The 14295-nt window shown below is 49.8% G+C and overlaps 1 protein-coding gene across 1 annotated transcript; it reads left to right on the top strand.

Moving 5' to 3' along the window:
• The first annotated feature begins 318 nt into the window (after positions 1–318).
• ASF1B (anti-silencing function 1B histone chaperone) lies at positions 319–12732 on the top strand. Its single transcript, XM_027547994.1, has 4 exons — positions 319–575; positions 7434–7549; positions 10125–10301; positions 11504–12732. The coding sequence occupies exons 1-4, from the start codon at positions 467–469 to the stop codon at positions 11708–11710; spliced, it is 609 nt and encodes a 202-aa protein (XP_027403795.1). The 5' UTR covers positions 319–466; the 3' UTR covers positions 11711–12732.
• Positions 12733–14295: the final 1563 nt, after the last annotated feature.

Here is a 14295-nt window from a genome sequence, read left to right as displayed (position 1 = left end):
CTCCCGGAAAGGCGGGGCTAATCGCGGACCTCGCTGGTGCGGGGACCCTCGGGATTGGCCAAGAAGAGCCCGGCGCTCTGACCCCGCCCACCCCTTCCTGGACAACTGAGTCGGAGGCTCTGGGGATTGGTTCCCTGCGGACACCAAAGAAGCCTAGAGACGGTCCCGCCTCCCTTGCTCATCCCCTAAGATGGAGCTCCAGGGATTGGTCCCGGGTGTCTCGGCGCGCGCCGACCGGCGCTCCAGGATTGGCTGAGGAAGCGCTTGCGCAGTCGTGGAGCGTTGACGGTGATTGGCCGTAGGGTGAGAGCCGGCTATTTGAAGGAGGCGCGCGGACTAGATACGCACTTCAGATCGCGGTCAGAGGAGGCGGGAGCGGATTTGGGCAGAGCTTCTCCGCTGACCCGACAGGACCCAGCCGCGGGCTCGGCCCCAGCTCTGGCCTCAGCCGCGACCCGACGAGGCGATGGCTAAAGTGTCAGTATTGAACGTGGCGGTGCTGGAGAATCCGAGCCCTTTCCACAGCCCTTTCCGGTTCGAGATCAGCTTTGAGTGCAATGAGGCCCTTGCAGACGGTGAGATTGGGCCCTTGTGGAGACCCCACTCCCCTGAGCTAACCTCGACCTCCCTTTGCAGACAACCCCGAGGCCAACCCTGCCAAAAACACTCCCTCTCCCCCTCCCCCAACCGCGATCTCCCTTGAACCAAAGCCCGCCCGCCAGCCCCAACCCCCCCCCCCCTTGGAGACTACCCCCATCCCACCCCACCCCCATGGTTATTCCTCTTTTTCCCTAATGGAGACCACTTCATCCCCATCTTTCTCCTGGGCCGTTCCTCCTGAGCACCTGTTTTCTGTGTAGAGACCTCAGCCTCAGTTCTTTAACTTGCAGAGACCCTCAGCCTCCCCATCTTCCTTAAGAAACCCCCCATCTTCTATTTCTGTATGGGCAGACTACCATTCCAGCCACCCAGCCTCCCCCACCAATCCCCTCTCCGCTACCAATCCCCTCTCCCCTGTGGTGAGACACTTCTACCTCACTCTTTTCCTGTGAGAGCTTAAGAGATCTAAGATCTCTTAGAGCTAGAGATCTAAGCTCTAGCCCCCTCCCATGTCCCATATAACAACCGCAGCCTCCTCCCCCATTGTCCCTGTGAAGATCTTACCCCTCTGGCAAGACCTCACACATCTTTATCTCCCCATTTGTCTCCCCATAATATCCCCTACCTGCTGATACTTAACCCCACCCCACCCCCCTTCTGCTTGTTTTCTATCTCAAAGCACATACCCTAGAACCTGGCTTCCCTCCTTAGTCTGGCCCCAACCCTCTACTTCCTCAAGAGAGGCATGACCTGGCTTCCTGCTCCAGTGTTTGAGGATGATCTGGTCTCCCCAGCTCCTCTTCCTTCCTCCTCCCTGACTGTGGGCTTCAATGAACACACTCAGATCTGAGGAGTGGCATGGCCAGGCACACGTTAGCTGGTTCCTACCGTTGGCCTGCTGGATTCCTGCTGACCCACTGCAGCAAAGCTCGCAACACTTTTGATGGCCTGACCTCGACTTGTGCGGTGTGGGTTGGGTGTGCCAGGACGAGCCATGGTGATGTTTGGCTTCAGTCTGGGAGGTCACAGCCTTTTGTGCATCTTTTCCAATGTGCTTTCACAGATGTGCTTATTCATCCCTGTGACAAAAGGCGGACATGGCTCTCATCTCACAGATGAGAAGGCAGGAGACAGAGAGTAAAAGACCTTTCAAGTTAAAGGTCTATAAAAACCAGAAAAGCTAAGGTCGTTCAGCGAGTCTTGGCACCACTTTCAGGAGCAAGTACTTCCATTAGACCTCTTCTCCACTTGGTGGTTAAAAGAGAAGAGGCAGCCTCTAAGGAGGTAGAGATCTGGAAGGCCAGGGTGTGCTAAACTAGCACTTTTCAGTGGTCGGTGGGTCGTTTGCCTGCAAATGGGCTTCTCCAACTAGCATGGGGTTGAAGAGTTTTGATGTCTGTGTGCTTGGGTGGGGCCATTGGATCACTCCCTGCTTTCTCTCCTTTTTAAATCAAGGAGTCATTCTACTTATAACTAACTATAGAATATGCCCAGTTAAATCCTTTCTGGAACAAGGCAGGGTGTAAATAAATAAATAAAGTGTAGAATGACCTTGTGGAATAAGACTTAATTTTAAAGCCAGGAGATGTAAGGAGCTAATAGTTCAAGGGATTCATAGTTCCCAGATGGCAGGAGATCGGGTTTCAATCAGCCTGTTTGAGCTCCTGGCATTTAAAAATGGTTGCATGGTCATTATCTAGTACTTTCATTCCTGCAAAGCTACTGCCCTGTTACTTCACTAATCTGTTCATAGAATCAGGAGAACCTAAAGTCAACCTGCTGGTCATTGTTTTTTATTTGTGTTCTATTTTATTTAAGATTTATTTATTTTTGGCTGAGCTGGATCTTCGGTGCTTTGCTCAGGCTTTCTCTAGTTGGGGTGAGCAGTGACTACTCTTCGTTGTGGTGCATTGGACTTCTTGCTGCGGTGGCTTCTCTGGTTGAGGGGCACAGGCGCTAGGTGAGCAGGCTTCAGTAGTTGTAGCACTCGGGAGTAGTTGCTCCACAGCATGTAAGATCTTCCCGGACCTGGGATCAAACCCATGTCCCCTGCTTTGGCAGGTGGATTCTTAACCACTGGACCACCAGGGAAATCCCTAAAGACAGTTCTTTTTTTCCCCAAGGTCATTATTTTTTTAATGGAAACAAAATGATTTCTCCAAGGTCACACAGCTGGTGTGTAGAATTATTAACACTAGGTCTTGTCTCTGAGTTCTGAGTCAGGGTTCTTTATCTTTGCTATAAACTGGAAAAGAGTGCACCCACTATTTTAGAAGTGGGACATAAACAGGACAGAAGAGGGCAACAGGGTCCTATTATTAATTATACCTGGACAATAAAGCTTTTGCTCAGAAGAATTCTAGTTGGAAAGCCAACTCTGGACTGGAAGTCTAGACTCTCTGGTTGTACCTCTAGGGCTGTGCTTCACTCTGACCTGTCAACTTGCTTTCTGCCTCTTCCCACAGAGCAGAGAGGATTTGTCTCCTGCCTCCCAAACAAACGGACTAGGCCTGGCTTTAGAAGTCTCTTAGATTCTGGAGAAAGTCTCAGTCAGCCTTATTACCTGGCAACTGAAGATCTGAACACCCAGCCCCCAGTCTAAGCCATTTCTCAAGGGCTCTGAACCTCTTTTACTCTCTCTCTCTCCTCAGCAGCATGTGGAAACAGATGCATCCAAGGCCTGGGTCTATATTCAATACATTGGGTGTGTTTTCCCCCAGTTTAGTGGAGAGATTCATGAGATACTGCCTGAACAAGCCTTAGAGCCAGATTTTCTGACCCACACCTAACACGCTCTGGTCAGGCCAAGGTTCAGCTGTATTATGAACAAAGGGAAAGTGATAAACAGAAAAAGGCCTACTAGATAAGTTGTTGGGGTTGGGGTTGTTTGGGGTTTTTTTGATTGGGGGTTTGTGTGTGTGTGTGTGTTTGTGTTTGGCTACAATGGGTCTTCATTGCTGCACTTGGGCTTTCTCAGGAGCTGCTCTTCATTGTGGTGCTTGGGTGTCTCATTGCGGGAGGCTTCTCTTGTTGTGGAGCCTGGGCCCTGGGATGAGCAGACTTCAGTAGCTGTGGCACATGGGCTCGGTAGTTGCGACGCATGGAGTTAGTTACTCTGAGACCTGTTGGGATCATCCTGGACCGGGGATGGAACCTGTGTCTCCTGCATTGCAGGTGGATTCTTATCTACTGTGCCACCAGGGTAGTCCTGTTGTGATTTTTTGGGGGCAGGAAACAGATTCTCCAGCAAGTTCAACTACCGTAATTTTTTATGTTTTTCATCATATCGTTGGTCTGGATTTTGATTTCATACATAGTGGAGGAGCATTTTGTGCAGTGGTTAGATGATGAAGTCACGGCATAAAGACAAAACAATGGAATCCATTTACTCTTGGAATTACTTAGGCTAGGCATATGTTACACGTGTGCGACCTTAGCTCATATTCAGTAGGAATGAATTTGTGCTGTTTGTGACTGACGTCCCCACATCTCATTCAAAAAAGTGAAGTCACTTCAGGATGCCTCTGCTTAAGAGTCAATTCCAATTTGTAGGTCCTTGTTTCAATCATCTTCTGTCTTCCATAGATGATTTTATAAACTCTTTAACTCTTATTATTTTTTAATATTTATTTATTTATTTGACTGCCCTGGGTCTTAGTCACAGCATGCGGAATCTCTTCAGTTGTGACATGCAAACTCTTATTAGCAGCATGTGGGATCTAGTTCCCCAAGCAGGGATTGAACCTGGGCCTAGCTGCATTGGGAGCTCGGAGTCTTAGCCACTGGACCACCAGGGAAGTCCCTCAGCTCCTTAATTCCTGAGTGAGTATTGTCGTCCTTGGTTAATTCTCTGGTTTCTTTCTGACCTGACTACTGGGAGCCACTTCAACCCATTCACCTGACCACCTGCGTTTCTCTCTTCCAGTCTGCACCCACACAGGCTTGTTTAGGTTTTGCCGACAGGTGTTTTTGGGTTTTGGCCATTCCATGCCAAATTTGGGATCTCAGTTCCCTGACAAACAGGCCACAGCAGTGGAAGACGGGAATCCTAACCACCAGGCAACCAGGGAACTCCATTGCCAACAACGTTGAAAGCTGAGTGGTGTGGTATACATCAGGTCCTATTCTATTAAAATCTCTCTTTTGTATCCACCTTCAGCACATTAGTTAGGTTTCCCAGGTGGCTCAGTGGTAAAGAATCTGCCTGCCAATGCAGGAGACTCGGGTTTGATCCTTGGTTGGGAAGATCTCCCGGAAGAGGAAATGACAACCCACTCCAATATTCTTGCCTGGAGAATTCCATGGACAGAGGAGCCTGGAGGGCTACAGTCCATGGGGTCACAAGAGTCGGACACAGCTTAGCCACTGAGCACATATGCAACACGTATGTGACTCCACTGATGATGGGGAAGGCAGCCAGAAGGAAAGATACCAAATGATAGAACTGTGTCAGAAAGGTGAGAACAAGGCTAGCTTGTTTTCTGTTCATCCAAAAACATGTTATTTCCGGTTGTGTCACTACTTGTAGCAAAAATAAATCAGTAAGCTTAACTCCTTCCTGCAAATAAGAGAATGGGGTTTGACTGAAGCCCAGTTCAGTCCAATGGCCACCCACATCCTGTAGGCCTGCTAGGGTCCCTGAGTAGAAGGCCGGGTGTCAGCTGTGACGGGACAGGAAACCAGTGTATCAAGGAAGGGCGTGGAGCTCAGGTTTCAGACCTCCATAGTCATGGCCCAGCATTGCTGTGCTTCCGAAGTTGGGTGCTCTGGGACTTCCCTGGTGGTCCAGTGGCTAAGATGCCAAGCTTCCAATGCGGGGGGCTCAGGGTTCAATCCTTGGTTGGGGAACTAAGATCCCATGTGCTGTGTGGCAAAGCCAAAAATAAAATAAAAGTTAAAAAAAGAAACTGCCACAGGTTTTAATTAGATTTAGGACATGCTAAGATTAATAAGGAACAGGGGTCTAAGGATTATGAGAGGCCATTCCCCCCGGTCCTCACAAACACTTCAGGGAATATTGAAATAACAGTCAGGGGGAGACTTCTCAGGCCCTTCTAGACATGTGCTCAATCGCTCAGTCATGTCCGACTCTTTGCAGCCCCACAGACTGTAGCCCTCCAGGCTTCTCTGCCCATGGAATTTTCAGGCAAGAATCCTGGAGTGGGGTGTCATTTCCTTCTCCAGGGGATATTCCTGACCCAGGTCTCTTGGGTCTCCTGCACTGGCAGACAGATTCTTTACCAGTAGCACCACTTATGGACATGGGGGTGACCTTATCCATTCTCAGCCCTACCCTCATTCACTGCCCTCTGCCTCAGAGTAAATGGTCAATTCAAATGACAGGTGTTTCTAATTCACCTCTGTGCATTTTAAAAGCAGAAACAGTAATGTTTCAGTCAGGAACTGTCTCAGGAAGACATATGTTCCTTTGGCAACATGTACTCCAATTCATTTCCTAGGATGAGCCCTCTTAGAGGCATGTGATGTCCATACTGCCTGAAGGGCCAGGTGATTTTAGAAGGACTTCCCTGGTGGTCCAGTGGCTAAGACTCCGAGCTCCCAATGCAGGGGGCCCAGGTTCGATCCCTGGTGAGGGAACTAGATCCCACATGCCACAACAAAGAGTTCACAGGCCACAACTAAGACCCGGTACAGCCAAATAAATATTTTCTTAAAAAGGCACCAAAGTTGGGTGCTCTTGTGGGACACTAGACCAAGGAGCAGGGCAATGTATAAGACAGTGTGCTTCCTGTGAAAATCACAGCTTGGGAAACTTCTGCCCCGGCTCCTGCAGCCCGTAGGTTGTGTAATTTCAAAGAACCTAAAATAAGTTTCAGGTCTCTGGCCAGATTTCCCTGTACTAGCGTGACCTTGCCCCTGATATACTTGGCCCTCCTGCCAGAGCCCTCAGTCACTGGGAATTTCCTGTGTTTGATAGGCGGGGTCTCACGGAGCACTTTTCCTTTTATCTGGCCAGAAGAGAGCCAGGAATGGGGGTCTCCCAACTGGAGGGGATGCCAGAGAGTTGGGGTTCAGGATGGCCTTAGGGTGCCACGTTTGTGGACTGAGTCGCTGTCACCCGAAGGTCCGAGAGCAGGTGTGACTTGGTGTTGGATCTGGAGGACCCGGGGACTGGCCAGCTCCCCCAGCGACCTCATCTCCCCCTCCTGCCGGCTGGCTCTCCGACCAGATTGCAACCCGCCGTCCTGCCCCAGTTGTCGAGGGATCTACTCAGTTCAGTGGCACCAGTCCCTGTGTGTGAAAGAGGATGCTGCCTCCTGTCCCAGCTCCCTGCTCTTCCCTCCTCAGCAAGTCTCTGAGCCTCCGTCACGTGGCCATTAATTCAGCCTCTGCCATACGGTTCACCCTCAGGCTCTGAGGGGCCTGAGTTGCCCTGGAGGTGCATAGTCAAGGTCACCTGGCCAAGTTAGGCCCACAGGAGAACTTTCCCCACTGGAAATAGAGCTTCGTGCCTGCCCTGGTGACCAGCAACACAGTGCCTGGCCCTGGGTGCCCAGTGGATGTCGGGTGTTCTTTATTAAAATTAAAAAAAAAATTTTAATAGATTTTATTATTCACAGCAACCCTCCCAGGTTTTCCCCATTTTACAGATGCAGAAATTGAGGCATGGCGAGGTTAAAGAATTTCTCAAGGTCACAGGACAGAAGCGGGGATTCAGACCTTGGCAGGTTACCTGCAGTAGATGTCAGATGTCCTTGAGAATTAAAATCTACCAATGTATTAAGGACTGATGCAAAACTACCACGAGAAGGCCCTTTCCCAGCTTTCTTGCTGTTAAATTATTTCTGTTCCTAACACCCGTATCCTTGCAGACCTGGAGTGGAAGATCATTTACGTTGGCTCAGCTGAGAGCGAGGAGTTTGATCAAATCCTAGACTCAGTACTGGTTGGCCCTGTCCCAGCAGGAAGACACATGTTCGTCTTCCAGGTAAGAAAGACTCGGCCTTGGTCCTTGACACCTAGAAACATCCTCTCTGACCCAAAAGCACACAGATGGTTCATTGGTCAGAGTTCAGGTTCAGATCCTGGCTCCACTCTCAAGCACTGTCTGACCTCTCAAAGGTAGTTCAGACATCTCCCATCTCTATTACATCATAGCTGTTACCATGAGCCACCAATTTACAGCTGATTCTTGTTATGGGAGTTCTGTAAAGTTGCTGTGGACACTGAATTAATGAATCCCAAACCATTGCCCCTAGAGCAGCTGTCGCCAACCTTTTTGGCACCAGGCACTGATTTCCGGGAAGACGATTTTTCCACGGACCCAGAGGGGTGGGGGGATGGTTTCAGGATGATTCAAGCACGTTACATTTATTGCGCCCTTTATTTCTATTATCAGCTCCACCTCAGATACCATCAGGCATCAGATCCGGGAGGGTGGGAATCCCTGCCCTAGAGGAAATACAGTGTTAAGTTTCTGCAAGTCAACATTTTTGTCAACCGGTCAATGCATAATCTTGTTTTATGTGTTTTTCTGTTTGAAGACACCTTATTTTCGATTTATTCACAGTGCCCACAGGACTATAACTCATGCCTGAGCAGAGCTTACCTAACATATGTGTTTTCTCTACAAGATACATCCCTTCTTGCTTTTAGGAACACGGCAGCCCTCACTCAGCACCACGTTTAGGGCCCTTTTAAACAGCAAAATTACCAACAAAAACGCAGAAACTGTGGTCTAGAGATGGCAAAAAAAAGACACGTTTAGTCTGAGATTGCCTCGTTCTGCCTCAAGTAGGAACATGCACACTGAGCTACTCAGATCCCACCTGTGCTCTGTCTGTCCATGTCCTTCAATGACTGTGAAAGCCCCCAGATGTTGATTTGGGGGTTGCAAATAAATTTGAGCAAATAGTCGAATTTTCAAATATATGCAGTGTGTGAATAATGAGGATCCAGTGTAGCTTGTAAGTGGCTCCACTCCAGCATCACGGGCTTCCCTGGTGGCTCAGGGGTAAAGAACCCACCTGCAGTGCAGGAGACGCAGGTTTGATCCCTGGGAAAGATCTCTGGTGGGAAAGATCCCCTGAAGCAGGAAACAGCAGCCCACTCAGTAATCCTGCCTGGGAAATCCCATGGACAGAGCAGCCTGGCAGGCTACAGTCCGTGGGGTCACAAAAGAGTCAGATACAACTTAGAAACTAAACAACAATCCAGCATCACAGGGGTTGTCAGAAATGGAGATTTCCTGTGATTCTTAGACAATGCTGCTGCTAAGTCACTTCAGTCGTGTCCAACTCTGTGCGACCCCATAGACGGCAGCCCAACAGGCTCCCCTGTCCCTGGGATTCTCCAGGCAAGAACACTGGAGTGGGTTGCCATTTCCTTCTCCAATGCATGAAAGTGAAAAGTGAAAGTGAAGTCGCTCAGTCGTGTCCGACTCTTCGAGACCCCATGGACGGCAGCCTACCAGGCTCCTCCGCCCATGGGATTTTCCAGGCAAGAGTACTGGAGTGGGGTGCCATTGCTTTCTCCATTCTTAGACACAGTAAAGTTTAAAAGCCAGGGCTCAAATCCATTCATTTACCTAATCCTGGCCATTCCTGCCCCAATCTCAGCAACCTCATCCCATCACCAAACTCCTTGCCTACCTCTACCCCATCCACTGGCCAGTCCCATCTACTCTACCCCACAACAGGGGCATGCAACCCATACAGTCACACAGGGCCCCACACTTGCTATAATGTTCTGCCATCACTGGCTGAAACGTAACTAATTTTTGAACCCGAGGCCCCACGGTTTGATGTTGTGTTAGTCTCCTTTTGCACCAGTTGTATAGCGGTCCTGTCCTTAGCAACACCCCCCGAAATCTGTCCACTTCTGTCCTTCTCTAAGGCCTGTTCTAAGCCACTGCCCTCTCTCCAGGATGACTTCTGTAGCCCCCTGCCTGGTCTCCCGACTCCCACTTAGCTCTTTTCCTATTGCAGCTGCACTGACCTCCGGAGTTGAATTTTCAGATGGAATGAGCAATGCCACACCTATCTCCTGCTAAACATCCTCAACCTTTCCCAAGCCTTTAACTCACTGATACCTCCTTGCTCACCTCTTCAGCCTCATTTGATCCCGCTCTCCACCTTGCTTCTCAGGTGGCTCAGTGGTAAAGAATCCCTCTACCAATGCAGGAGACTCGAGTTTGATCCTTGGGTTGGGAAGATCCCCTGGAGAAGGAAACAGCATTCCACTCCAGCATTCTTGCCTGGGAAATCCCATGGACAGAGGAGCCAGGGGGGCGCAGAAGAGTCGGACACAACTAAGTACCTAAACAACAACCACCCTCTTGCTTATTACGTTCCTCCTCGGTGCCATGTACGTCTCCTTGGTGGCATCTGCCCCATTCGGCACTTTGCGGGCATGGGTATGATGGATTCTGTCTTCCTCCCTCAACTGAAAACTCCTCAGAACAGGGACCACCCTTTTGAATCTGTAAATACACATTGCTTGAGAATCATATTACTGGGTAAGATGAGACTGTCAGTATTCAAGCCCAGCATGTGTTTCCCCAGGCGGATGCCCCCAACCCATCCCTCATCCCGGAGACCGATGCCGTGGGAGTGACCGTGGTCCTCATCACCTGCACCTACCATGGACAGGAGTTCATCCGAGTCGGCTACTATGTCAACAATGAGTACCTCAGCCCCGAGCTGCGCGAGAACCCGCCCCTGAAACCAGACTTCTCTCAGGTGGGGCTCTTCTCCACACTTCTGCTTCAGACAGGCTGGCTCCTTTGCCCCTGGGGGTAGCTGAGTCCCTGGAATTAGGAGCCAAAGTTATTTATTAAGGTTTTCAAGTGGTGCTCAGCTCTCACAGCACCGGGCTGGAACAAGAGAGAGAAAGGTCTTTGTTTCTCAGAACTTTGCCTCACAGAATCAAGATTAGATAGGCCCCAGGACTTCCCTGATGGTCCAACCGGTGGTTAAGACTCTGTACTTCCAATGCAGGGGCCATGGGTTTGATCCCTAGTTGGGGAGCTAAGATCCTGCAAGCCACGCAGTATGGCCAAAATAAAAACAATAATATATTCTTTCTCAAGCCGTTATCAAATGTAGTAGAAAAGCTTTTGTGTGTATATACACACACAAAAGCTTTTTTTGTATATAATATATGCTGCTACTGCTGCTAAGTCACTTCAGTCATGTCCAACTCTGTGCGACCCCATAGACGGCAGCCCAACAGGCTCCCCTGTCCCTGGGATTCTCCAGGCAAGAACACTGGAGTGGGTTGCCATTTCCTTCCCCAATGCGTGAAAGTCAGGTCACTTGGTCGTGTCTGACTCTTCGCGATCCTACAGACTGCAGCCTACCAGCTCCTCCGCCCATGGGATTTTCCAGGCAAGAGTACTGGAGTGGGGTGCCATTGCCTTCTCTGTATAATATATGTAATGTGTATATTTTAGAAAACTTATGAATTTTTGCCTAACTAAAAAATTTATGACATTTTGATTCCACTTGTTTGACTTAGTATGAATAGGATACTAGATTTCCAATTTAGTGGAAAAATAGATATGCTACAAACAACAAAGGTTTACTGAATATATAGCACAGGGAACTATAATCAATATCTTACAATAACCTATAATGGAAAATAATCTGAAAACTAATATGTGTGTAACAATCACCTTGCTGTGCACCTGAAACATTGTAAGTCAACTATACTTCAATAAAATATATATATTAATAAAAAAATAATAATGATAAAATTAGATAGGCCCCAGCCCTAAGTCATGGCACACAGGCCTTCCCTGGAATTGTACACATGTTGATGGTAATGGAATAAGCAAAGTCGGCTCTTCCTGGGCTTCGGGAGGGGGTTTGAGAGTGCACTGTTCTGTGGGAGGAACACGAGGGCATGCTAACGAGGGTTGGTGTTGCTTTTTCTGCCCCAGCTCCAGCGGAACATCTTGGCCTCAAACCCCCGGGTGACCCGCTTCCACATCAACTGGGACAACAACATGGACAGGCTGGAGGCCATAGAGAACCAGGACTCCTCCCTGGGCTGCGGTCTCCCCCTCAGCTGCACCCCCATCAAGGGCTTGGGTCTCCCCAGCTGCATCCCGGGCCTCCTCCCTGAGAACTCCATGGACTGCATTTAACTGTGGGACTCCAGGCCCTACTTGGGCCCAGCTGGGACCACGGCCAGTCTCTCCTGACACATCTGGAAGGGGCGGCCAGGTCTCCTGGAGAATGTCGGGAAGGCCACATGGAGGACTTTGGGGCCATCAGCTATATCCAGGCCAGTCAAACTCAGCCCCCAGGAAGGAAGGGGCTTCTGGTCTTTCCTAGCCCTGGCCCAGAGGGTCATCTCCCCTCTACTGCCCAGGCCTGAAAGAACCTGGTACTTCAGTTCTTAATTCTTTCTGTCTTGTGTCCTTTCTCTCTTCTACACATACTATATACTCCACCTGCGGGCCATTGTGCCACTGTCGTCCAAGGAGTGCCACTGACCCACAACTTTTCCCACAGACCTCCCTGGCCTGCCTTGAGGCTTTCTTGGTCAGTGCCTGGCAAGGCTCCAACCCTGTTGGGCCAAAGGTTCTGCCATTCATTTCCCTTCGCAACCATCTAAGCAGAGCCACCCAGCTGCCTGGAGTCCCAGGCCAGGAGTCTTGGTAGAAGATAGACTCGGACACAGTTTCTGTCCTTTTGCAAGGATGATTTTTTTAAGACTTTTCAATTCAACAGCCCTCTGGAAAACTCTGTTCCCAAAAAGGTGACCAGCAGGATGCTGAGGTAAGATGGTTGACTCTCCTTTGGGTCACAGCCACCTTCCTCTTGCCTTCCAACTGAATCTGGCTTTCCCTGGAGGCTGCCCCTTGGAGACAATGGCATGTTGGAGGGGTCTGCTGTTCTCAGTCTGTCTCAATACTGGTGTCAGGACCCCTCTGCTTCTGGCTACCTTGATCTGCACTCTGCCAAGACCTCATGTTCTCAGGCCACAGTGCAGACCAGGGAAGCAGTAGAGACCCTGAAAACCTTCCTTCCCCTGCCATACTCCTCACCTTCACCCCTGTTCCCTTGCTGCTACGTGGATGCTGTTGTGATTGCAGTTTGTGTATTAAAGGGTTTTTATATTAAATATTTGGTTGGTCTGAAAATAAAAAGCACTTCATCTAGACTCTTTCTGCTTTTGTCTCCACTAGGCTGAGGCAGTTTTGTCTCTTTCTTCTCATGATGGGGGCAGTGGGTGGGGGGGGGCCCTCTTGCCTCAACAGTAGGTTGACTGACCCTTTCTCCCTTACTCACTTCTTTTTATTGTCTTGTCATAGTTGTATTCCAGACTGAGGTCCAGGAAGATTCTTTTGTCAAAACGTAGGCAACCCAGCTGTTCTGTAGATAGAGCATACTAAGTTGCTTCAGTCGTGTCTGACTCTGTGCAACCCCATAGACAGCAGCCAACCAGGCTCCCCCATCCCTGGGATTCTCCAGGCAAGAACACTGGAGTGGGTTGCCATTTCCTTCTCCAATGCATGAAAGTGAAAAGTGAAAGTGAAGTTGCTCAGTCGTGTCCGACTCTTCACGACCCCATGGACTGCAGCCTACCAGGCTCCTCTGCCCATGGGATTTTCCAGGCAAGAGTACTGGAGTGGGGTGCCATTGCCTTCTCTGAGATAGAGCATAACCAGTGATTTTTCAGACTTGTCATGACCTTGACCCACCAGAAGAAATTATCGTTGCTCTCTGAGGACCCACATATCAATACTTGTATTAAATTTTACTTAAACTTTGTAACTCCATATCCCCAGGTGAAGTGGTGAGCCATTTCCCCATAATTCACAGGAAAACCCAGACTTCTCTCCCTGAAACTATGGTGAACTTAGGAACATGGGTCTAGATGGCTGCTGGGTGGAGTGTACAGGTCATACCAGTCCAGGCTCAGAGCAGCCAGTTGGCTTGTAGACCTGAGACCAGTCAGCCTCCCCACACTGAGGGGGTGGCTAGCTCATCCAGTCCCCTGCCCCTGGCATCACCTCCTGTTTGGGCTTTCCTCTACCTCAGTGGTTTCAACTGGGCAGCAGTTTTGCCCCCAACCAGGGCAATTTAACAATGTCTAGAGATGGTTTTGGTGGCAGGTGGCACTAGTGGTAAAAGAACCCGCCTGCCGATGCAGGAGACTTAAGAGATGAGGGTTCAATCTCTCCCTTTGGAAGATCCCCTGGAGAAGGAGATGGCAACCCACTCCAATATTCTTGCCTGGAGGATCCCATGGACAGAGGAGCCTGAAGGGCTCCAGTCGATGGGGTTGCACAGAGTTGGACACGACTGAAGCGACTCAGGATGGCAGAGATGGTTTTAGCTGTCACAGGTAGCAGAGGAAAATGAGGCTCTACTGGCATGGGGGGGGCGGATACTGCTGAACACTACAATGTACAAGGCAGCGCCCCACCCCCAGCCCAGCATAGACTGAGCCAGACCCGAATGTCACAAACGTGGCGGTGGGAAACTGACCGTCCTCACGCTGTCTGTATTTAAAGGGGACCCTGAAGGAAGAGGGGCTTTCCAGGTGGTAAAGGATCTGCCTACCTCTGGAGGACACACAAAAGACGCAGGTTCAATCCCTGGGTTGGGAAGATTCCCCTGGCAGAGGAAATGGCAACCCACTCCAGTATTCTTAACTGGATAATCCCATGAACAGAGGAGCCTGGTGGGCTACATTCCATGGGGTCACAAAGTTGGACAC

Source organism: Bos indicus x Bos taurus, chromosome 7 (genome assembly GCF_003369695.1).
Source record: "Bos indicus x Bos taurus breed Angus x Brahman F1 hybrid chromosome 7, Bos_hybrid_MaternalHap_v2.0, whole genome shotgun sequence".
In the NCBI taxonomy this organism is placed as follows: domain Eukaryota; kingdom Metazoa; phylum Chordata; class Mammalia; order Artiodactyla; family Bovidae; genus Bos; species Bos indicus x Bos taurus.
Note: the sequence above shows the minus strand (reverse complement) of the source record. Positions and strands in the feature narration are given on the sequence as shown.